The sequence below is a fragment of the Brachyistius frenatus genome, unplaced genomic scaffold (genome assembly GCF_029030835.1).
Source record: "Brachyistius frenatus isolate BFR_SWC_R1_liver_20210118 unplaced genomic scaffold, ASM2903083v1 Contig_119, whole genome shotgun sequence".
In the NCBI taxonomy this organism is placed as follows: domain Eukaryota; kingdom Metazoa; phylum Chordata; class Actinopteri; family Embiotocidae; genus Brachyistius; species Brachyistius frenatus.
The window spans coordinates 1248631-1272565 of NW_027210718.1; the positions used below are offsets into that span (position 1 = coordinate 1248631).

General features: G+C 43.5%; 1 protein-coding gene across 2 annotated transcripts; it reads right to left on the reverse strand.

The window, feature by feature from the left end:
* Positions 1 to 260: 260 nt before the first annotated feature.
* tbc1d16 (TBC1 domain family, member 16) lies at positions 261 to 23402 on the reverse strand. Of its 2 annotated transcripts, none has more exons than XM_069713455.1 (13): positions 23172 to 23402; positions 18535 to 18747; positions 17504 to 17666; positions 16831 to 17139; positions 10851 to 11045; positions 10532 to 10679; positions 10154 to 10318; positions 9389 to 9537; positions 6581 to 6715; positions 5452 to 5638; positions 4448 to 4627; positions 3017 to 3163; positions 261 to 2318 (listed from the first exon to the last, which is right to left on the reverse strand). In XM_069713455.1, the coding sequence occupies exons 2-13, from the start codon at positions 18713 to 18715 to the stop codon at positions 2025 to 2027; spliced, it is 2253 nt and encodes a 750-aa protein (XP_069569556.1). In that variant the 5' UTR covers positions 18716 to 18747; positions 23172 to 23402; the 3' UTR covers positions 261 to 2024. The 2 variants fall into 2 exon arrangements, with proteins under 2 accessions (XP_069569556.1, XP_069569555.1); XM_069713454.1 differs by having other exon boundaries at positions 4448 to 4648.
* Positions 23403 to 23935: the final 533 nt, after the last annotated feature.

Sequence of the window (23935 nt, forward strand, 5' to 3'; positions counted from 1 at the left end):
GACAGGTGACTGTGGCTCCCCTCCAAATGCACTTTTTACATTTTTCTTTGACCAGCCGTGTATTTTTTTTTTTTTTTTTTTTTAAATTATAACAATTGCCCGGCATGCTGCTATTAACTCACTAACAAACTCTTAACTGTCCTCTAGTTGCTGACGGTGATACGCAGTGTGAAAGCGAGCAAACAAGGCGCGAGCCCCCTGAGGTCAGATCACGGGACAGGTGAGCGCTCTCGTGACGTCACACCGGGCGGTAAAACGCCCCCGTTTCAGCACCACCTATTGGTCGATCTATCTGGTGCGCTTCGCTCCACGTCTTACGTGAGACACCGGGAGACAACAAACTTAATTTGACGAATGGATCGGTTTCTTTCAAATATGAATAGGTAATCATTCAAAAAATTTTTGGTTTAAATTACAGATGAAACACCAGTTTGTGCATTTTTCAGGGAGTATATTTATATTTAAGCGCCTTCCTAACCTTGAAAACACACAGGTTGAAATGTTCCAGACTTTCTATATGAACCCTGTGATCTAATTACACAGGCTGGTCAAGGGGCCTTCTAAGTTCTACCAGATGTTTATAGGTCACTCCAGTTTACACGCACGCTCACAGCCACTCACACATTTAACAAAGCGTTTCAAACTGTCGTTGTCGTCCAGTGAGCGGAAGCAAAAAGAACAGTTATGGCTACATTCATGTGGACCGATTTCTTAGTTCTGGGTGTGTTGTCATTCGTTTTAAGGTGAAAGTGGAAAAATGCTGAAAGGAAGGGAAAAAAACCAAAAATTAAATAGAACTGTGCTGACAATTTTTCACAACCTTGTCTAAACATGATTCAACCCAGAAGATGAAATTTCAAGTAGAACAGAAAGCCATCAATTCTTCTGTCAGGATAAAACAACAATCCATGCTCTCTTTGGCAACACTGCTGTCATATCCGTCCAATTGCTCAGACAGGAAATTCATTTCTATATTTTATGACGCTCATGTATCAATGGTAAAACTCCTATTGCTCAACAGGTAACATGAAAGTGGGCGTCTTGACTTCATGACAGGGAAACAAATGGTTATCTTTCTCCTGCTCGCCAGGAAACAAGCATTTTAACAGAGAAACTGAGATTGTTCCTTCCCACCATCCGATGAGGAAATGAAATATGACGAGCCCTATTGTGATGCGAGTGTTTGTCATGTAAACACAGTCTTACCTCTGTTTTGGGCTGGAGTATTTTCCAACAACAAATATGTTGTGCCCTCTATATGTAAAGAGCTGCTCATGCAAGGTTATAATATTGCTAAATATTTGTAACTGCTGATATAAACGCAAACATTCACCGGTTGAAAAATGAAATCAAACAAAACTTAAAAGCAGCGGTAATTCATTCTTATTCATCATCTGTAGGTTGGATTTCATGATAAAAATGTCCTGCTCGGACTTGAGATACGCACAGATAATTTGATGTTCACACAAATATTCCATTGTGAGAACATAGGAGCATTTTTTTTTTGTTTTGTTTGTTTTTTTGTTTTTTTTTAGGAGTTCAAGTGCTGTGAATAAATCTCCAGTTTCTTTTGACCCTGGGTCAGAGTCTACAAGAATTCGCCCCAGTTGCCTCGGACCCCGATGTGACCCCCTGCCCACAAAGCCCGTGGAAGAATGCCAAGCCAGCAGCAGACTAGAACCTGAAGTAGATCCAGACCAACTCGGTGCCTGGTGATTGTCCATTCTGCTGTCGGGAGGAAAAATCAGCTTCTCGACCTCTGGTCTGTCCGACTGCAAACCATTCCTCGTCGCAGATTCACGTGATACTGAACGTCGAAAGCAACATTCTGGTAAGGCAGTGTTCCACATTGCACCACGTGAAAGGATCAAGTGACAAGAATCCTTATTGAGATCGCGAAACTAGAAGCAGGGGGGGGGAGCGGAGATACGGTGGTCGGAGGGCAGCAAACAGTTCAGGAATCCGACAGACGGATCCAAACACTTGCTGCACCGAGATGAGCCAAGACGAGCAAACGCTTCACCTCAGGACTGTTTCCGGAAGGTGAAAATGTCCCGGGTTTTGGAGCCTCTCTTGCCCTCTGGTGGAGGCGTGGGGGTGGGGTTTGGTGACGGTGGGTTCAGCGGGGAGGGCGAGGAGGGCCGGGGCGTGGACGTGCCTCCATAGGGGCAGCTCTGCGAGTCTGCGTGTTCACCTGAACACTCCACAGTGGGGATGTAGCGGCTGTCCCACATCCCCGGGCCACACAGTTTACAAAGGTCGTGAAGGCTGCACGGAATCCGGGGCAGGAGGCGGAACTGGTAGAGAAGGCTGCGGGCCTGGAAGAGCAGGACGACAGCAGCAAGGTGAACCAAAATGAAGAAAATGCAGTTTTGGGTGAGACACAAAACAAACTAAATGCAGGTCAGATAGTGTCGATGTCAAAGCATTTAAAATTAAAAAAAAATCAATCGCCTGGCTTTGTGGCTAAAAGACAATCTGGAGACTGTCGAGGTCAACGTTGCACGGGGATACCTGAAGGTAAAAAAAAAAAAAAAAAAGCCGGAGTTTCCCGCTCTTGGGACATCAGATGCAAAATCTCGGGCGACAGCAAGCGCAGTCACACCGGCTGCGTGCTAACACGAACTCGCCGCCGGCGGTTGCAGCGGCGCTAACGCAGCATCCATAAACATGAGGAAGCGGGCGCAGACACAATAGCGGGGATGCAGATGATAAATCCACTGCATGGCACTCACGGCCTCTGTGGGCAACATACCGCGCATCACTTTCTCTTCTGCAGCATTGAGGGCAGGATGCAAACAACACTGGGTGGTGGGTGTGTGTGTGTGTGTGTGTGTGTGGGGGGGGGGGGGTATGGAGTGATGTGTAGTACCGCGGCAGCGCGTGTGGAATTCTTACGAGCACGATCACACATCCCTTCGGGTTTGCGGAGCTGCAGGGTAACGCGCAAATAAAACGGCGCAAAACGCGGCACAAGGGCACGGGTGGGGGGGGGGGGGGGCGGCGGCGGCGATACCTTGCGTAGCACCAGTTCTCCATTCATGTGCATGGAGAGATTGCTGAAGTGGAGCAACATTTGGTCGGTGGCGAGCTGCTGTTCCGTCACATCCTCCCCGTAGAGAACAATGATGGCCACGCACAGGAACAGGTGGAAGTAGTCCGTCTGCAGCGGGAGAGAGCGAGATCAGCGAACGCGGTGCAAGACAAATACGAAAGCAAATCTGCATATTTATTTACTTCCGTGGTCAACGATCAGACATCGTTGTCAATTCAAATTTCAGAAACAACGTGAGCTCAGTTGTCTGTATTAAGTCGTGCTCTTGCTGCAGGGAACAATGTGACGGTTACCGCAGAATAATTTTTTTTTTAAAAGAACAGATAAGATGAGGTGAAATTTAAGCTTGGATATAGAAATTAATAAAGGGCTTCATTTTTTTTTTTAAAGAAACTTAAAAGTCAAGAGAAAAACCAGATGATTAAGACTTTATATTGTGCTTTTGTGCTAATTTGACTATATACACATTTAGATATTGATCTGCAGGCCCCCCTAAAAGGCTAAATGTTTAATAGTTCATCTCGTTGTCTTTTAAATGTCCACGTATTGATTAAAGATCTGCGTATTGTTTACCTCTGTAAATTTCATTAACAATTGACTACGAACAGACTTGGTGTCAGTTCCCTTCACGGGAGAAATCAGATATCAATCAAGAATACAAGCTTTTACCCCACCTGGTGTGAGACTCTCAACTGTCTAAACCAAAGTTTCACTCTCCTATCTCCTCTATCACCACCTGTGGCTGAAGATCAGAACATCTAGCGGGGAGTCTGAACAGATGGCATGAAGCAAGGAGACTGATATTCGACTCTGCCTCAGCGATAAGCGGGTGTTAAGCTCTGTGTCATTGCAGTGAACGACACAGTTACAAGTTCAATGGAACCTGATAAAAGACAAACGGGGTGAAAAAAAACAAAACATGCACTCTGCACATTTATTTAAGGTTGCAGGCCAAATTGACTTGCGTTATGAGCCTTATCTAATTACTCAATTTATATAAAGTTCACCTGCTTTTTAAAAAAAAAAAAATAAATTATATAACAAGCAAATGTGAAAAATAGGGAACTTTAAATCAAATTACTATTGAATTAAACCATTAAACCGCTTGACACGGAACATATTTCACAGGCATTTTGCAGGATTGAAGAACTCCGCTGCGATCGGCCTTTAAGGAATAACGTCGTCTTTCTCTGTGAATTCGTTTCTGCACGCCTCCTGAAAAATCAGCAAAACTTTTGAATTGTCCTGAAACTGATTACCACCAAACCTTTGGGCCCTCATCCAGTACATGCAAAGGCCTTCTTTCGCGCTCGTGTGTGTGTGTGCGTGTGCGTGTGTGTGTGTGTGCGTGCGCGCGCAGAGAAACCGTTCGGGACTTTGCCCGACAACAACCTGGTAGTGTGCCCAGCAGGCCTCCCACATGCGCAGGGCCTCGGTGTCCGGGAACTCTCGTTTAAAGCACAGCAGGATCCAGCGATGGCAGAAGAGCAGCTGGAGGCCGTCCTCCCCGAGCCTGGTCAGGTGCTGGTGGAAGCGCGGCAGCATGAGACGCAGGAGCTCTCGCAGGTACATCTGGAGGCAGGTCAGAGATGTCTTACACACACACACGCACACACACACACACACACAGCTCGAGGTGTTTTTCTAATCACATTTCAGGAGTTATTCTTTGGGCTTCACGGGGGAGGGTGGGGGGGGGGGGTTGTTTGGACCTATTTGCACGTATTTGTTAAGTACATACTTGTGCGGATGAGAGATGTAACATACACGTGCGCTGGGAAGCTGTGGAAAGCCACAGTGGAGAGAAAATGTTGAAGAAAGGGAACGGAAATCAGTTTCACCCAGCCGACGGCGGGAAAGATTGAGCATTGATAAACGTTGAGGACAATAACGAGCTGGAAAACAAAAGTGAGGATTTTGAGGAGGAATTTATCTTCCCATGCTCTGGAAACTTGTGTCAGTACGAGGTGGGAAAAAGATAAAGCCCAAACCAGGTCTGCATTGTTGAAATTTTGCGGGTGGGTGCCGTATATCTTCTGTAATCCTCTGTGACCTGCGGTTACCAATAACAACCCTCTCTGTGTAGGCTCACAAAAATAGGGATAATAGTTCACATTTTCCCCTAAGAGGCAAAATCCAAAAACCTGGAATAGTTCTTTAAAATAACAGGTAGAGCGTAAAAGATTTAAACCCGATTACTTTCTCACCTCGACACAACTGGCCAATCACAGCATGACGTGGAAATAAAAGTCAGATTGTTGGGTTCTTTACAAAACAGTTTTAGACGCACTTCCGTAGTTTTAAAGTTAGAAAGGCGCGGGGCATGAAGTGACTCCGGAGAGGCGTCATTTCAAACATTTACCAAATTCAAAGACACACATAGAGAGACATCCTACCAGCTGCCTCTCCATGTCTTCATCCCGCGGGGAGCTGATGAAGATGGTGTTCTCCATGAGGCCGACAAAGCACCAGAAAGTGTCGCTTTCATCCTGGATCTCCGTGAGCAGTGGGGCCACTAGGTCAGACATGCCCTGGCAGTAGCCCATGTCGGGATTAAACACTGCATAGTTGAGCAGAATCCGCCTGGGGCAAGAACAAGCACGGACATCTTAGTGCTGTTGTAAAAACTCAGCAGAAAACACAACAGCACTTCAAATACAAGTGGGCAACAAAGAATCATAAACATCTCAATTCCTTTTGACAGTCTCTAACATGGCCTCTGCACAGTCCAGCCAAACCACTGAAGAGTAGAGTCCCACCAAACACTCTGAATGAGCCAACATGTGTTTCAGCATTGCTTGTAATGCCCAGAAAAACATGACAATCCCTGCTTTAGCCGTTGCTATGCCAACTCCTCTGGTAACCAGGGAGCTACTTAATGAATTTTCTTCTTCCCTTTTTTTTTTTTTTTTGTTAATAGGGAAACTACTTTGAAGAAAACTGCCCTGGCAGAACTCATACATTAATAAGTATTGTATAAACAAAGGGAAAACTAAAGTGTTTTAGTGCAACATTAACAAAGGGAAATTTGATGCAGCACGAGGTCAGCATCTTCAGTTCTACTAACGTGCTTCGACTGAAGGACCCAGACAAACCTGTAATAGATGCGAGATAGCCGTGGAAGCATGTGATAAGTGCTGTATATCTGGACGTACAGTGCTGCTATCACCCCGCCTCACACACACAATACAAGACATAATACTAAGACAAATACCAGGAGCCTCGATGAGAGTCACTAAACTAATATGCTATTTAAATCCTCTTGCTCCTCGTTTAGAAAGCCATTAGCTCTGAGTATGCATCAAAAGTGCTCAGACGGCTTAGTCAGAGTCAATAAAGCATGAAACTCATTTGCGGCTCCCCCAGGGTTCAGAATATGAAATGAATAGGTACGCCTGTGCGTTGGGCTGAGGGTTGATAAGGATGGATTGGGAGATGGAAAAGAGTGTAAATGAAAGAGACAGACAGAGACTGGGAGTCGACACAAAAAGGGAGCAGGGAGGAAATGAGTAGAGGTGGTCTGACCTCATGATCTCCACATTGGGGTTATTTTCTCCTCTGAAGAAGTGGTTGCTGCGGTCCGTTCTCACCACGTCTTTGTCCACCGTGAACTGGACCTTTCTCCAGAACTCACTGTGCTCCTCGGGGCTCATGGACAATCTGAGGGATGACCCAAATGTCAGGCAGGAATAGAAATATGAGATAAATGAAAAAGGACACTGAATCCTGCAGCTGTTTTCTCCAACAAGATAAAAAGATTGATCTCAGTTATGATGGAAAGAAAAAAACAGAAGGGAAAGTGAGTTTAAAGAGACTGCAGTCTCTCAGGGAAAGGGCTGGCAAGGAGGATAATAAAAAATAAAAAAAAGTGTTATCAAATAATCTTTAGCTCAAATGTTACTCTGGTGTAAGACACTAATAGTTAGCTGCAAATGAACTAAAAAAAAAATGTGGGGGTGGGGTGAGCAGTGGACTGCTGGTTTGGGGGTGTGGGGTGGGGAATGTTACCATCAAACGCTCCATTGAGGATAATACCACAAATCATAAAACCCCCACCCATCCCTCTAGATGTTAGGGACTACATTAGCAACGTACTGAGTGGTGGCACTAATGTACTCAAGTCCTAACAAGCAGAGGGGATTTAATTAACACTGTTTGTTTTCCATGTGGCCCCACCAGGAATAATGAGCGCACACCTGATGCAACGCCACGCAACTGTTTAGTTTTGGTGCCGTGTGTTTGTGGCGTCGGACCCTCCCCGGCCACCTTTCTGTACTCGTCTTTCTCTAGAGGGTGCGACTCAGGAGTTTAGGACATGTTTTCATCACTTTATATTTCAGGCGTTTGTTTGGCTGAGCAAAGTTATGGCTGTGTTTACACTGGAATACGAGTTACAATTAAATACGGCCAAGTGTAAAGCGCGAGCCTACAGTACTTCCACATGATTTAGAGCTCGTGCCAGCCTGCAATGCCTTTCTCTAAATGTGGTCTTAATAATGTAACCGTAAGGTACATCAAAGCAGCTCCAAACACACAAACAGAAACACAATAAAAAAAATACGATAACATTTTATGACAAACATCAGATCATTCACAACGATCTGATCCCTCTTTAAAGGCTGCTTGAGATTCAAACGATCCCATTCATGATGCATTTGAGTTTCATCATATAATAAACTCCAGTTATTGAGCCCCCAAACACAGAAAAAAAAAAATCTTCTGAAAGGCATGTAAATGTTCGTCATAAATGCACCTGAGTTACTGAAACCCAGAGCGGTATCACTATTTCATTGACTATATCTCCCACGAGAGTAAAAACAAACTATTATATTTGGACAAAAGAAGGAAATGAGAAGAAGAATCGTCTAAAAAAAATCTCTGAAACTAAAACAATCAGGGCATTTTTCAAGAAGAAACACCAGTCATTCTTTGGTTGCGGCTTCACTGAGAATCTTTGAGTTTTTTACTGTTACACAAACAAGAGATTTGAAGATGACACCTTGAACTTGAAATGTGAGGATGTCATAATAATAAAAGGGAACATTACAAACAGAAGTGAACTTCCTCTTCTTCTCCTCAAATTTCCACCAAAAATAGAGCAACTTTAAAATTGAGCAACTGGTTAACAAATAATGAAACTTTATCATCAAGCCAGCCAGTGAGGACGTTCAAAATAGCAACTACAAAAAAAAATGTAAGAGTTGCCCAAACTCGACATAAAACCGAAAAATATTCCAGCGAATATGGAGATCTTTTCATTTATTGGCTAGAAATTGAAGCAACCCACCATTTCCAAAGGTTGCGATGAATGTTACAAAGTTGTGTTTTTTTTTTTTTTTTTTTTAATGATTTCTGTGTGTCTATGTAGAGGTTTTGTTTTTTTTGCTTTCCGTTCTACTTATTGTGAAAGAAAACATGAAAACCAACCGACAACACAATAACAATTCAAATATTCTTTTCCACCTTCGCTCGTTCTGTTTAGTTTATCTCCTCACATATCGGCGGTAATTTAGTCTTCGCAGCTGCTTGGTTGTCACAGTTGAGGGGAGGACACAAGGTTAGGAGACAAGGAACAATACCACAGACATGTACCCTTGCTCCTAATGATCAACTCGTGGCCCAGGGGGCTGCTCTACAGTCGGGAGGGTCTTTAAAGGAATCCACATCAGAGTGGGAACGAGGTCTCTAATTACCTGACTTCGATAAGACCTTCTGATGTACTCAAAATGTTAATAGGCCATACAGATGAAACCTGTCCAATTATCGTCGTCATTATAGAAAGAGCGGCTGAACGCGCGAAACTATGTGCACTTGTAACCTTTCGATGGTAGGGTGGAGACAAATAAAGACTCGGCCATCTGCTCATGTGTGACGTGTGCGCATGCGGTTGTCCGTGCATACCGAAGCTGCGTTTTTTTTTTTTTTCCCCTCTTCATGACTGGAGCGCATGATCTGATAAGCGTCGACATGTTTTCTCTCCCGAGACCTTTTACTTCACACCCGGCACCTCCCCTTAACACTTCCCTGATTGTGCCTATTGATTGCTCAGCGCCTGCGATGAGAAGCCACAATAGACTCGCACATGGTTTAATGTTTGACTGACTGAGCATTTGACGGCCGACGCCGCAGCCACGTGACGGTTTATCTGCCGTTTCGCAGAGGCAAGTCCACCCGCCGTGTCTCAATCGCCCGTTTTCACTGAATTCATAACATCAAATAAATCTTTAAAAAAAAAAAAGAGAGTTTGTGGAACAGATGTAATCAGCAGCCAGGAAATCTCCACCTTTCACAAACAAACAAACAAACATCTGTTTCTTTCTTGCCGCAGCCCACCTCCGCTGCTGGATGTCATGATAGTGGGTGCGCTTCTGCAGCCTCCAGGCCTCCCTCTCCTGGGAGGTGGAGTCGTAGCTGTAGTAGTGCAGCAGGAAGGGCCACACCTCGCCACGGATGGAAGGGTCGATACCGCCGAAGAAGATGGCCTGTGTGAAGAGGAGGGAGGTGCACAAGTACGGTGAGCGCAGCTGAGCTCTTCAGAGGGCAAAAAAAAAAAAAAAAGGGGGGGAGGGGGTTGTTGGGGGCACCCAGCGAAAACTGATAACTGCGAGAGCATACCGTACTGTATGCAAACAACACACGCACGCCGGTGGGGTCGACAACACGGCCTGCATTCAAACCACTAAACTACAGTAGGTGTATTACTTCACGAGTGTGCTGAAATACCGACGTTTCCTAAAAGAACCACGAACGAACGCAGCAGAAACAATGCTCTTCTTGTTTCTGCATTTGTGTGTTTAGTGAGGAAATGTTTTGGTCACACTCTAACTGCCACCAAGTCATTTCAAGATGGTAAAACTCAAATTGAGTCAAGTCCGGAGAACTGAAATGACTCACTGGGGAACATTAGCCTGCCGGGTTGACTTTCAGAATGACTTCGGTTATGATTCAGGAGGAAATGTTGAAATGTTAACTGCGTGGATGGAAGTGGGTGAGCCAGATGTGCTGCCCGACTTTATTTTTTTCTAACTGATCCCCCAGGATTGTAAAAAAAAACATGCATACGTTCACATACACAAAAAAAAAAAAAAAAACACACACCTTGCGTAGCTTGTACTCCTCCTCCACCTGCCCGCTTTGGTTGAGGTGACGTAGCCAGGTGGTGACATCCAGCCGCCGATAAAGCCTCTCTTCTGGGTGGGTCTCAGCTGATGGCAGGGTGGGTCTCTGGATGGAGAACTGCATGCAAGACTTCTCATCTGACACCTGACGGTACGAGAGGCAGATGGGAAAAAAAGAAAAAAAAGAGGAGAAACCAAAAGGCCGGACAGAAAAAAAAGCAGATGAGAAAAAAAAAAATGTTGGCAGAGAATCAAGATTTAAATAAAAAAAATAAAAAACTGGGAAAGAAAGGCTGAAACATTCCTTCCTTTCTCAATAAAACTAGATGCCAAACTGGACATCGGGTTGTAACCTGACCTGGTCTTTAAGCTGAGTTTCTCTGCAGCACTTCCACTGCTGGAAGACCTCAGCCAGCTTGTCCAGGCCAGCGTGATGGAAGTGGAGGATCTTATATTGGCTCTCTCTACTTGCTATCACCAGCTGGCCACTAGTGCACGCCTCATCACTGCAACAACACAATGAAGAATCATGTGGAAATTACAACTGTAGCAAAAGACACAACCTTCACAGGGTCAACAAACAGCCTGGGACGCGGCGTGAAACATTGCACAGTAGCACGGCAAAGAGTGACCCCCCCCTCATGACCTCCCTGTGACCTTTTGGCCTCTCCGCTGACCTGAAGAAGAGTCTCAGTGACCTCATGTGACCCAGATCCACCCTGAACACTCCACACAGCTGCTCCAGAGCCAGCACCTTCTGCTGCTCCTCCCAACGCATGCCCTGCAACTGGCCGCTGCTCTCTGAGGGGGCGTGGCTGTCCAGACTTGAGGCAGAGCTGACTGAGTGGTTCATGGGCTCCTCACACAGCTCTCTGGTAAAAAAAAAAAAAAAAAAAAAAAAAAATTAAAAAAGAGGGTGAGAGTTTCTTTGTATTAGAGCTTTGTAATTATTTTTTTTTTTCAATGCTAAAACCAGCATATCAATGTTTTCCATGACATCAAATTTGTGAGACTTCAAATTCTGTTTTTCCCTTCTTCGCAGAAATATAATTTCCATGGCCAATGGTGTTTAGCTCAGCGATAACTGTGCAGACAAAACCTCAGCTCAAATTCTACCCCGTTGTTTTGTGTTTCAATATGGTTCCACCAAGAGGCAGAGAATAGGAAGAATGCATGGAGGCTTCTGAGGACGGACGCACACGCACGCACACACGCACGCACACACACGCACACACACACACACACACACACACACACACACACACACACACACACACACACACACACACACACACACACACATTCACAAGGAAATCTGTACACACACAAATCACACTGTCTTCCGTCCAATTTCCCCTGTCATTTCCCCATGGCGGGCATGTTGTTCCCGGCACTGAAACCTGAGCTGAGGGTTCCTCTGCTGCAGGAGGAGACACACAAGAACAAACACACTATACGTACCGTATATGTACAGAGAAACACACACTTGACAACAAGAAAACAGACCAGACTATGGTTTAACTTAACTTGTGGCCAACACAAATAAAAGCCGTGCACCACAGCAGACACACACCAGTTCCTCAGTTGTAAGAATCACTCATTGGCTGACATGTTCAAATGTCGGTTTCTCTCACTCACACACACACACACACACACACACACACACACACACACACACACACAGTGAATGGACCATAGCTAATGACCATAATGCACTCTCAAACACGTCTCTCGACATGCTAACGCTGAGAAACAGAGATGCATTAAACCCGCTGACATTTGAGAAGTAGACGTCTAAATGGAGTTATTTGCTTTCTATAGGTGATGAAATACACTTATTATCCATTTAAAAAAAAAAAAAAAGTGGAGGTCATTCAATTTGAAAATGACATTTGTTATATCAGAATCTGGTTTCTCTTTCTGGTTTAAATGAATGTTTGAATTTAAAAGTATCCTGTTTTAAGATTATAATTGTGTTTTCCTTCAGAAAACCGTTTTCTATTTACAAGAATTTTACAGACAAACACAAGGGTCACGTTGGTACCCTGACGATGAGGGAGGCCGGCCAGGTCTAATCTTTTACACCCTGAATCAATTGTGTCTGGCTAATCATTTCCCTGTTAGCAGATGGGAACATAACAAGGCTGATCAATCCAAGCTGCACAGTTTCCTTATGCTATCTGGTGATTTACTGCTCTCTGTCTCATGTATCATTCCACAAACCAGACCGTGGAAGAAGAGGAGACTGGAGGGAGAGAGGCACAGAGAGGGAGTTAAGCAATCTGAAATATAGAGGGGCTTATTTAATAGACTACCGTGCTTGCTTTTTCATAACTCCAGTGACTGTCAAAGCTCGGGGTGTTTACAAGGCCTACAAGCCCATTTACAGCAGACATTCCCTTCACTCCTTTCTGAATGCTTGAAGCACATATGCAAAAACGATTTTGCATATTTCTCTGCACAGACATAAAAATGCAAAACCACTGGACGACAGAGAGAAGGCACACAGCACGGACTGTGCTGCATTCAAGCTTAAACTCAATGAGCGATTAACAACATCTGTCAGTGTCAACAGCCTCATTCTATTCATTTACTTAGGGGCAGCAAATGTAGGCAGCAGCCACTCCATAGACTGTAAACAGAGTACATTATGTAAACAAGCTGTTTTGATGGAGTCGGGCTGCTGTAACTGGCATGTCCCACCAGGCCACGGTGAGATCAAACTGCCCTGAGGCCCTTCATAACACTTCTCTCCACATACGTGAGACTCTGCCCTCAGGGAAGAGTGCTGCCAGGTCACCCTGAGAACAAGGACCAAAGGCTGCAGGCCTCCGGGGACTCCCAGGTCCTTCAGCTAATCCCTGGAGGGAGCAGGGAGTTGAGGGAGGGTTGGGAACAAGGGGAGGTGGTGTGGGCACTGCAGACACACTGGAGAGTGGTCAGTATAGCTTGGAGTTAAAGAGGAGGCAGAAAAATACCCGGTACTATCTTTGAATTACTTAGAATTCCCAAAACGGCACACATTCAAGACAAAGGTATTCTTTTCCAATACTTTCTTCCCAGTAGACTTTATATATATATATATATTTTTATTTTTTTCAAACAAGCCACATCAAATCTACTTTGATTATGTTTTATCAAACAGTAAAATGACGAAAACTTCCAGGATACTTTTTAATCGGACCTGCATCAGAACAGGAAAGCGGTCCGATACACTTTCTCGAGACTCCTAATACTTCAATATATCAAGGAAAAAATGCAATCACACCTAGCAGACCAAATATACAGAACCAGTGGTAGGTGGCTGCAGGCAGAAATTGCTTCGTTTTAAGGCGTCAAAAGTGAAAATACAATGGAAAACACAGTTCTGGGATATAATCACATGTTAAAAATCTACAAGCAGAGCCAGAGGACCATAAATAGTTTATGGAATTGACAGTTCCATAAACTACTGTTCAACTTTAAAGAAACTTGTTAAGAAGCTTGACAGAGATTGCTGCGGATTTCTCTTTTTGGTCTCTCCCACCGCTCTCCTCTTTCTGCCCCCTTTTCATCCACTCTCACTCTCCCATACGTGGTTCTTTCTCTTTGAATGATTCCAAGTGACATGTTTCCAGTTCCTGGCCCCTTAACAGTGTCAATTAAAGCAAGAGAGAGAGAAAGAGAGATTGAGTGGGTTCCAGGGTTTTGGCTGCTGCTCCGCTCTCTTCAGTCCTCTAATCCGGAGAGCTGACATTCAGCCCAGCACAACAACCCTGGGAGCACTGGGAATCAAAGGGCTTCACACAGACTTTAGGAAGGGAAGGGGAAAGTGGGGGGTGGGGGGGTGTGCAAGATATTTGAGAGGTGGGCAACACCGAAAGATACAATATTGAGGAAAAACAGAGAGAATGCGTGAGAGGAAAGGATGCAAAAAAAATTAAAAAAAATAAAAAAGAGCAGGAGGAACTGACAGATATGGGATAGAGGAGAGTCCAGCAGAAGAAAGGAAAAGGATGGATATGTGTGCCAGAGAGCTGGAGAGAGAGAGACACAAACAGCGAGTGAAGCACACAGCAGTGGAGGAAGGGAAGGACGGAGTAAAAGGTTAGAAGCTGTGAAGCAGTGAGCGCTGCCAAATCACATACTGACTGCACTTACAGCAAACCGGGGTCTGAAAAGTGGTTAAAAACGCTTAAAACAAACACACTGATTCACTCTCTCACTCTCACACTGACACAGGCTCACACATTCTGGGCAACACGTCAGGCCAAAGGAAACAACCAACGAGGAGAATCATAAAGTCAAATGGCTGTGAGGTCCGAGCAGCGACACAGTCACTGTCCAGATGGCCCCCCTGATTAAAGAACAGCATCGTGGTTTGGGGTTTGTAGGATTTGGGGACTTATTTTGGGCCATCTGTGCCATTATAAAAACATTTAGATTGAGAGCTGCTTTAAAGAAGTGAACGCACTTTGAAGTCTGATAACATTTCATGCCCCTTGCTGAAGCCAATCTACCTGCTTTCACTCTCTGGAGATCTTCAGTTGCAGTGGAGTAAGCCACCATGTGGCCTCTGACTGTAAACCATCCCACATGCCATCAATTCTTTTCTTTTTGGCTCCACCTTCTGGTAGCTGAGGGCAACTGAAAAAAACACTTGTACTAATTTTTCTAACAAATGGTCATCTGGGTTACAATAAGCATTTAAAGATTCTCGGATATAACGTGACATTTTTCTGCCTGAAGGAGAGGAAACAGTCAAAACATCCTCGCCTCAGAGAGAAATGTGGCTCAGCAGATTTTAATGCATTACTAACTTAAGGGACATTATGGCGAACTACATTTAAATATGTAATACTAGTATATTAAATATATTATGTGGTATTCTTGTATTGATATATCTATATTTAATTTAAAAGCAAATCTGTGGTACAACTGTGGGCACTCTAATAATAAGATGCACACAGCCTCCTGCTCTCAAACAAACACACACAATCATTTAAGAATACACCCTGAGAATTTACATTTATTTCCAAAGCCTTTCTTCTGTTTGGCAAAAAATTGCCACAAATAAAAATTTTCCTCATTTGATTTGTAAACCAGCTCGCTCAAGTCATCAGCGTAGTCTTCACTTCAGACCACTCACGATGTACATCTCTGTAGGTAGGGCGGGTTTTTACAGACACTTGCTTCACAACTAGCCCATTGTTCAGCATATTTACTAAATATATTGAAATTAATTTCAGGCCAAAAAAAGCAACTGTGCAGCAATATTAGAGTGCCATCGATTCATCTGTTGGACAAATTCATCTGTTGTCTGTGTACTTGTTGTCTGATATAAAAAAAAAAAAAAGCTTCTTTTTTTTTTAACAGAACATAACATAAAAAAGATGCTGAGGGTAATTTAGAAATAGTTCTATTTGTATTTTTTTTTTTTTAATCTGTAGACGGTTATAATTACTACACAAGTTCACTGTTTCCGTGCACTAATGTCATATTGGACAATAACGTTTATCCTTTAACTGTAAAATATACTGACTCCATTACATATCTTTGTCGTATTTACGTATATATGTATTTGATAACCACATTTCGGCCAATAGATTGATATCAGGGATTCTCTTATGTCCTATTATCGCAATCACAATTGGCCTCAAAAATGCAATATTTGTTGTGCCTTAATTAATGTTACTTATTATTGGTCATCCCACAAATTAAAATATAATAAATGCAAAATAAATATATAAATAATAATTAAAAAAAATTAAAAATCTATGTATGCTCAGAATTTCTGAGACAGAGGTGGCTTACATTAAAAGAACTTCTTGCTGCAGCTATTCGAGTATAACTCTGACATACAAATGTGATTTAATTACTTTGAAGCTGGCATAATTTTTCCTGCTGTGTTTCTCTTATCCGTTCATTTAGCTAATAACTTTTATGTTCACGATCACAGTAACAAAAACACACACACAGCTAAGCCGTATTAAGCCGAACAGCAATCAGCAGCATGTGTCAGCTATAACAAAGGCTCTGACAATGACTGTTACAGAACTACTCAGGGCAAAAAAAAAAAAAAAGCTTTTGTATTTGACAGAACAAGCACGGAGGTGCTCCTTGACTGAAATAACAGTAGGAAATTCAGTCGCGAGCACAATGAAACGCCAAACGGGGACAGAAAATACACCTAATGCACAAAGCAAGACGATGAAGAAGTGCAGGACTGAACCAGCAGATGGCATGTCTTTAGAGCTCCACCAGAAATAATGCAATCATAGGTGACAGTAAAAGTTTCTAACTGGACATACCTCATAAATTCTGCAAACCGATGAGATGTGGTAAAAAAAAACAAAAAAAAACAACATTATTTTGACTTTTCGTCTTCTCTATTAAAAAGCTGACCGTGTAGAAACAGACATGAAAAAGAGAGAGTGGAAAAAGAGGGGCAGCTGCAACAGTTGTACCGTTTAGTATGCACCTTATCTATTCAGCTCACCAGGAGCCCGAGACGTCCCAAATTTTTCCTTGTAGTGGTTATGAGTGAGGTCATAATGTATTTTTTTTTTTTTTACTTATTTTCCCATTGCTGAATGATGAAACATAAAATGAAAACTCTGGTGTGTATGAATAACAACATAGATCGGCAATAGAGCCCATCACAGCTCTCTCACTGACCTGCTCTCGTTGTCCAGGAAGACGGAGCCGCTGCTTTCGCACAGGGCCTCGCTAACGGGGGACAAGCAGAAGGGGGAGGAGAAGGTGTCCGAGTCCGACCCCATGGTGCTGTCCCGGCTCACCTCATCCGACAGCTCGCAGGAGCCCTCATCGCCCTCCTCCCCGGCTGAGGGCAGCGGTTGCTGGTGTGAGGAGGGGTCTGCTCCGGCCTCCACCGCCGGGCCGTGGCTCTCCGCGGAGGTGCTGCTGGTAGTGTTCCTCTCCTCATCCTCATCTTCCTCCTGGGCTGCCGGGGGACGCGTGTGCGGCCTGGAGGAGACGGTTGGATTAGAGCACCATCAATATCATGCATGAAACTGAAATTAAGCGTGTTTTTTTTAACGCGTGTACAAAAATAGGATGCTTAAAAAAAAAAAAAAAATGGGGACCGCTCGGGACATTAAATCCATCTTTTCTTACACTATATATAGACACTATTTTATGACTAAAAATTCTTTAAAGTCTTTATTTGGTCATGATCCAAATAGCAGCACCACATAAACAAGCCTGAAGCAGACGTCTCCAATACATCCAAATGGTCTGCAAGATAACTTTCTAATGAAATTTAAGCTTTGGACTGTTTCAGCGCGTACGGAAATGTCTCGGACACATTTTAAGGAATGCCCTCTCGTACCGTCGGCCTCTGCGGCGGGCGTTCCTGCGCACGGGGGAGCTCTCGGGAGTGATGTACCGCAGCGCCTCTTCATCCTGCCTCTGGATGCGGGAGTTGGGCACCCAGGTCAGAATCAGAGTGGTGCCCAGGCTCTCGTCCTTCTCCATGTGCACACACAGGTAGCCTGCAGGGGGCAACGACACCGTGGTTGTGTTGGGAGTAATTACGTTGGAAATAATTAGGTAAGGTGAAAGGAAATTCCAAAACTTAATGTATGAAACCGGCATGAGACAAACATGTAATCTGAGAAGAGATAAGCACAAAAATAGATGATGATGATGAAAGAGAGGGAAACCCGGGAGGTGAGTAATGACCTTGAAACACACAGACAACAAGGAGAATCGCAGACGGTTAGAAGTGAGTTATACGGAAATACTTGTTAATTTTCACATCAGGAAAAATGCCTGATGTTACTTATCTTTAAATGTTTTAAACCGCTACAGCAGAATCATACAGCCCTCACATGCCTCTATGCTGCATGTAGAACAATTTAACGATTAAAAAGGAGGAATACTGCACGTTTTAAGTTATAATGTGGCAGAAGGAAGAGCACATGAAAAGCCAGGATTATGCTGACAGCGGAACATCTGGCCGACAGCTGTAAATATGCCACGCGTTTCAGACTCCTTTTCAATCTTCGCTTTTAGAAAGTTGGTTTTGTATTTTGACTTGTAATTTACCTTTTTTTTTTTTTCAAAATAAAAAGGGAACTCGCTATATCATAATAAGTAAGAGGCTTTTTATTTAAGTGCTTTTTATTAAATTAAAGTTGGGACTATTCTGTCTCCTGCTACATTATGTTTGTTTTAATTCAATTTGATTTCATACTCATCTTCAACTTTTTGTTTTGTTCTTTTTAAAAACGGTCAAAGCTGGCGGATTGCGCCGTTGTCGCTGCAAAAGAAACTTTTACAAATACCGCCAATAGTTCCTAGAAAAGCTGTTCCTGTTGGCTTGAATCGTCCACCGAGAAACCGTCATTCCGAGCTAACCTGGGTGGTGCTCGGCCACGCCGGGCAGGGGCTCCGCAGGGTGCACGCAGACATTATTTTTGGAGAAGATGATCTCGCCATCCAGGCCCGAGCGCAACGACGAGCCTCCCGCCCCGGGGTTAAAGGTCAGGAGGTCGGAGGCCTTGGAGGATGCGCGCCGTAGGAGCCGACCCAGAGACATCTCCTCAGGCACCGGGACGCTGGGCCCATCCTCTGAACGTGGACATTGGAGAGCAAAAAAAAAAAAAAAAAAAAGGGAGTTTTAGGCACCAGATGAGAGATGATACACGAGAGCAAGAAGAAGCAGGAGAGATGGAAGAGAAAAAAAAAAAAAAAAAAATGACAGTTGGGTCAATGTCTTTAGGACACAACATACAGACACACAGATCCTCACTCACACTTCACCTCCACTGTCACACGTGTGCTGGTATTTACTGCAGTGTCCTTACCGCAGCGCTCAACCCCCAGAATCACCTCTCTCCTTGTTCAGCATTTCTTGGATGCCACATTTCCTTCGCTGCAGCACGTGCACCTATACTAGCACATTGGCAGCTTCTGTGTCTACCATACCAGTGTTTAACTAAGCGTTTCCCACCTTTTGCAAACAGCACAAGCGTATACAGGATGTGCACACACAGAAAGGAGGTGCAAACACACTTCACTCCATCTGTGTGAAATTCCAGGCAGTTATCAGCAGCCAACAGATGTCATCAGCATCAGCAGTGGAACTGGGATCAGCGTGTCGCACCACCAGCGCTTAACTTGTCGGCTTCAGAGAGAAAGCTGCAAGTAAAGGAGCTCTTTTGATGCTGCGGCACACTGTGTTGTTGAAGGTTTTCCTCTCTGAAAAGGCTTGCGGGGGATCTAGCTACAGAAAACGAAACGCAATTAAAGCTGTGTTTTTTCCTTCAGCCCTTGTTCGATCACCTCAAACACAGTAGCTTTGACATGTGTGTCCTATCTTTGAATCCGGTTTGTGTGCACAGCCGTCAGTACTTGTCTGCTGAACTGAACACTCGTGTTCACTGCACTCTATCTGAGGAATGTTCCCTCCTTTTTCCTCAGAGGGCCTGTTTACCTCTGCTTGATTAAGCAGGCACCCCACTTCCTAATGCCAGGCCTCAGACAGGAAGTCTGCTGGCACCAAATCCAGGCAAGACCTCAGAGAGTACAGCGGGCCATCAGTCGGCTTATGTTTTCAAATGTGGACGTGTTTTCTTTCTTGCCAATGACAGTACTCTTGGGCTGCAAGTGCAGGTTATTTTAACCATCTTTTTTTCTTTTTTTTTATACGAAAAAATCACAATGTGTTGTTTTGTCTAAAATCCCAAAACAGTGAATTTAAAGGTCCTATATTGTATCAATTCAGTTTTTTTTTTCTTTTTTGATGATATTGCATGTGTAGGTGCTAAATTAATACTGTTTTAAGTGTCAAAATGCTCAATCCACTGAGAAATTTACACAGCCTGTATTCACCAACTGTGGCGTTTAGACTGTTTTAAGTTTGTGATGTCACAAAACTCACTCACTCACTCACTCACTCACTCACTCACTCACTCACTCACTCACTCACTCACTCACTCAAGCTAATAAGTTAAAAGACCAAAGAGAATCTTAAGACAGCAGATGAAAAACCATGCCGAGATACTTTTTGGTATTTAAAACCACACAAATGTATCTCCTTATGTATAAACACTGCAAATAAAACAACTGAAAAGTGTAAAATATGGGGCCTTTAAAACGAGACATACATTAAACTAAATCAGCAAGTAGTCACAATTAAGGAGCTGAAACCAGCACGTATGCCTGGCTGAAATGATCACTCTAAATCAAAAGTCTATAAAAAAAAAAATAGTTACTGCTGTTAGATTATCTGTCAGCGAACAAGACAATTAACTAATTGTTCCATCTTTACAATAATCAATCAAAAATGTAGACACCGGGCTCTAACTTGATATGTTTTCATTTTTGTTGTTGAAGTTAGTCTGAAAACCTCCAATGACCTAAGACAGGAGGACACAGTGCCGTATTTGCTTGGCAAGTTACTTTGCTCACAGTTCCCCAATCCTGGGAACCACAACATTAGACTACCACCGAATACAAGAAGCCTGCCCCTCGGATATTTACTGTACATGCTAAATGCCTCTGCTTCAAATAGCACCAGACCAGTCCACTTGTAAATAGGGAATAATTTACAAAAGCTGTGTCTACATACTCCGACTCTGCATCTCTGCCAGACACAGAAAAAAAAAAAATGCGAGCTGAACATAATGGCAGGCTTGGATCTTACACATGCCACACAGCTGTTTTCAGTAGTTTTGTAAGAACAGCAATATATTCCCTGCTGTGCTACTATGCAGTGGTTATTTTGGTCTGTGTGCGATTACAGGGTGACCCAGGTCAGACAGCGCCTTTCACTCCTCCTTCTTCTCGCTTCGTCTTTTATGCTGTCAACACCTCAGTACGCTCACACATCGCCTCTCCTCTCTGACCTTTGAGTGTTTTATCAATCGACTCGCATCCTTAGGACTGAAACGCCAATTGTGGACTCAGTCTTGTCCCACTGCGACCTACGGAATACCTCACATTTTTTCCACAGAGTTTTAACAGATTGCCTGCCAAAAACAGAAACTTTTATTAAGAACGTGAAACCTACACCATCGAAGATGAGCTGAGAGTACGAGGAGGCCGCAAACTTTCAGGGTGTCAGCTTCTCACCTCTGGGCTACATTAATTAAGTTGTCACGCTGACATTTTAATAGAGAGACAATGCTTAGCAGCCCTTTTCATCTGCCTGAGATGAACATGCCTGAGGCCGCTGATAAAGAGACCAACCGCAAAGAAGCCTGAAAAACAAGGTTCATGTCCACAGTCTGAGGAAACTATGAGGAAACGTCATGGCTCAGTGGGAAAGTGTTTACACAGGTGAGGCTTTGCTACATCCAAGGACATGTATTAAAGCATAAAAAAAATTTTTAAAAAAAATTGTCCTCTGGTAAATATGTCATATTGAACTTCATGTCATTGATACATTGTGTTCTCTAAAATGTACACACACTTATCTGAACAATATAAGCTCCTAAATAAACCTGTATGCACCTTAATAATACAGCAGAAAAATACCACAGCCCGTCTCTGATCAGAGTCACCGAGAACTTAAACGTCTAACGTGTATATTTATGACAAAACCTTTGCACTGAACTGTATCACAGCTGGTTCGGTCAGTGTGTACTGAGAATACAGGTCAAATGTGTGTATGTCAGTCCCATAAAGCAGAAAGTAATTACTTACATTTTCATTTGATGCTACTTCATACTTCCAACCCACCAAATTTCAGAGGGAAATATTGTACTTTCTACTCCACTACACTTATCTGACAGTTTTAGTTACTTTTAAGATGGAAAATTGACACAATGAATAATAAAATAAGCTTTTGAAATAGAACACATTGTTAAAGATGAAAGCAGACCACCGGCTACAAAAGGCAGCGACTACAAAAAGCAGTGTGTAGTCAGGGGTCACATTTCAGATGCCTGCTGAGTTCTCAACAACAACCAACAAATAGTGATTTTCCCTCCAAACTTCTCACATGGTTTTATTTCAATCAATGTTCAAATGATACAATATCTCTTCAAAAATCAAAGATTGGAGAAAAAGTCCAAAAGCTGAAAACAGATTTGTGGATCAGAACTTTTTTGTTGTTGTTTTGTTTTCATTTTACGTCTCCCAGTAATCTTCTGACGACCCCTCAGATTTATCTGCTGTCCCTGTGTATACAATAGGATATAAAGTAGTTCAAACCAGCTACACCTGCAGCAGCTACAAAAAGTAAGTGGCATGCACCACTGATGCTTAAGTACGAATAATATAATGATGTTATATATAATAATATATCTCTCATGGGGAACAAACCAGTACTTTTACTTTGATTGGCTACTTTAATTTGGCTGCTAACACCTGCTAATAGATGCCTATATTGTTTTTTTTTGTTGTTGTTGTTGTTTTTAATGATTGTTCATGCAGGACTTTTACTTGTAGTTTGAGTATTTTTTTAAATTTTGTTGTTGTACTGGTACTTAAATGAAGGATCTGAATACTTCTGCCGCCACTGGCCCTTAACATTACCGTGCTGACGGGAGGTGGCCTCTCCCCGTCCTGTCTGTGGCGGGACAAGCCTCAGCAGCAGTAAACAGTAACAGTGAAGCTGGCGTTGCAGAGGCGTGCCATGATGTCGGGGGTGGGGGGGCTCCATCAGCTATCATTAGTCAGTCTGACAGCCAGCATCCGCCTGACGGCAGGAGACGGGAGGACGGACACGGCTACAAACACACAGGCCCGTACTGGAAGGCACTCCATCCACCTCGAGCATGGATTTAAAAAAAAATAATAATAATAATAATAATTTTAGTTTAAGCAGCCAGAACCATGGCCGCAAACGTCGGCTAGTAACATGTCACCGGGTCTTTACCGGCAACTTTAAAGTTATCGCTGCAACAACATGAACCTTATTCACTCAGCACCTGCAGAAATGTGTCCTCCTCGGCCGTTGGCACACACACCTGTTTCAGCGGGCAGAAATGAATGAATAGCAAGCAGCGTGTAGAGAAACGGGGCCAGTTAAGCGGCTGAGCTCTCACCTTCAGTCCCGCCGCAGGAGCCTTACAGCCCACACCGGACGACCATCTCACCGGGCAGGCGGGGCCCGAGCAGGACCCACCGGCGTCGTTTAGCCTTCCTTTTTTTTTTTTTTCTTCCCCCCCCCACCGGACTGAGTCCAGTTGTTACGACCTGCAGTCTTGTTTTTTTTATTTGTTTTTTTTATCCCCGTGTTTTCCGACTATGACACGCTACACGTCTGACTGCTGCTGTTTTCTACAGCAAAAAAAAAAAAAAAAAAAAACACTTCCGGTGCGAACTTTCAAAGTAAACTCCCACTCCCGCTCTGATAGGAGGTATGACGCTTTAATTTGTAATCCAAACGCACTTCCTACAATTACTGGGGTTATTTACGTCTTACTTGACTTCATAAATCCCACCCCCCCCCCTCAATTTCACTGCTTCCGGAATGTCAAAGGCTTTTTCTGTCACGGAAGCCGGTAGTGTAGATTTCATATAAAAAATAAAACAAAAACAAAAACACCGAGGGCAAATTAGAGCACGACGGTACTTAAAAATACAAACAAATATATTTAATATTATCCACAGTCGATACACCCTATCATAAAAACATGACCCTTTTCATCATACGTGACGTTTTAAAGGTCACAGGAAAAAGCTTAAATGCAGTTGGTCCATCATCAGGACCACAGCTGGAGTCAGAGCATCTCCTCACACACACACCACCAGGCTTTTTAAAACCTGTCTAGTATAGGCAATACATAAATTCTCTCTTGACTAAAAC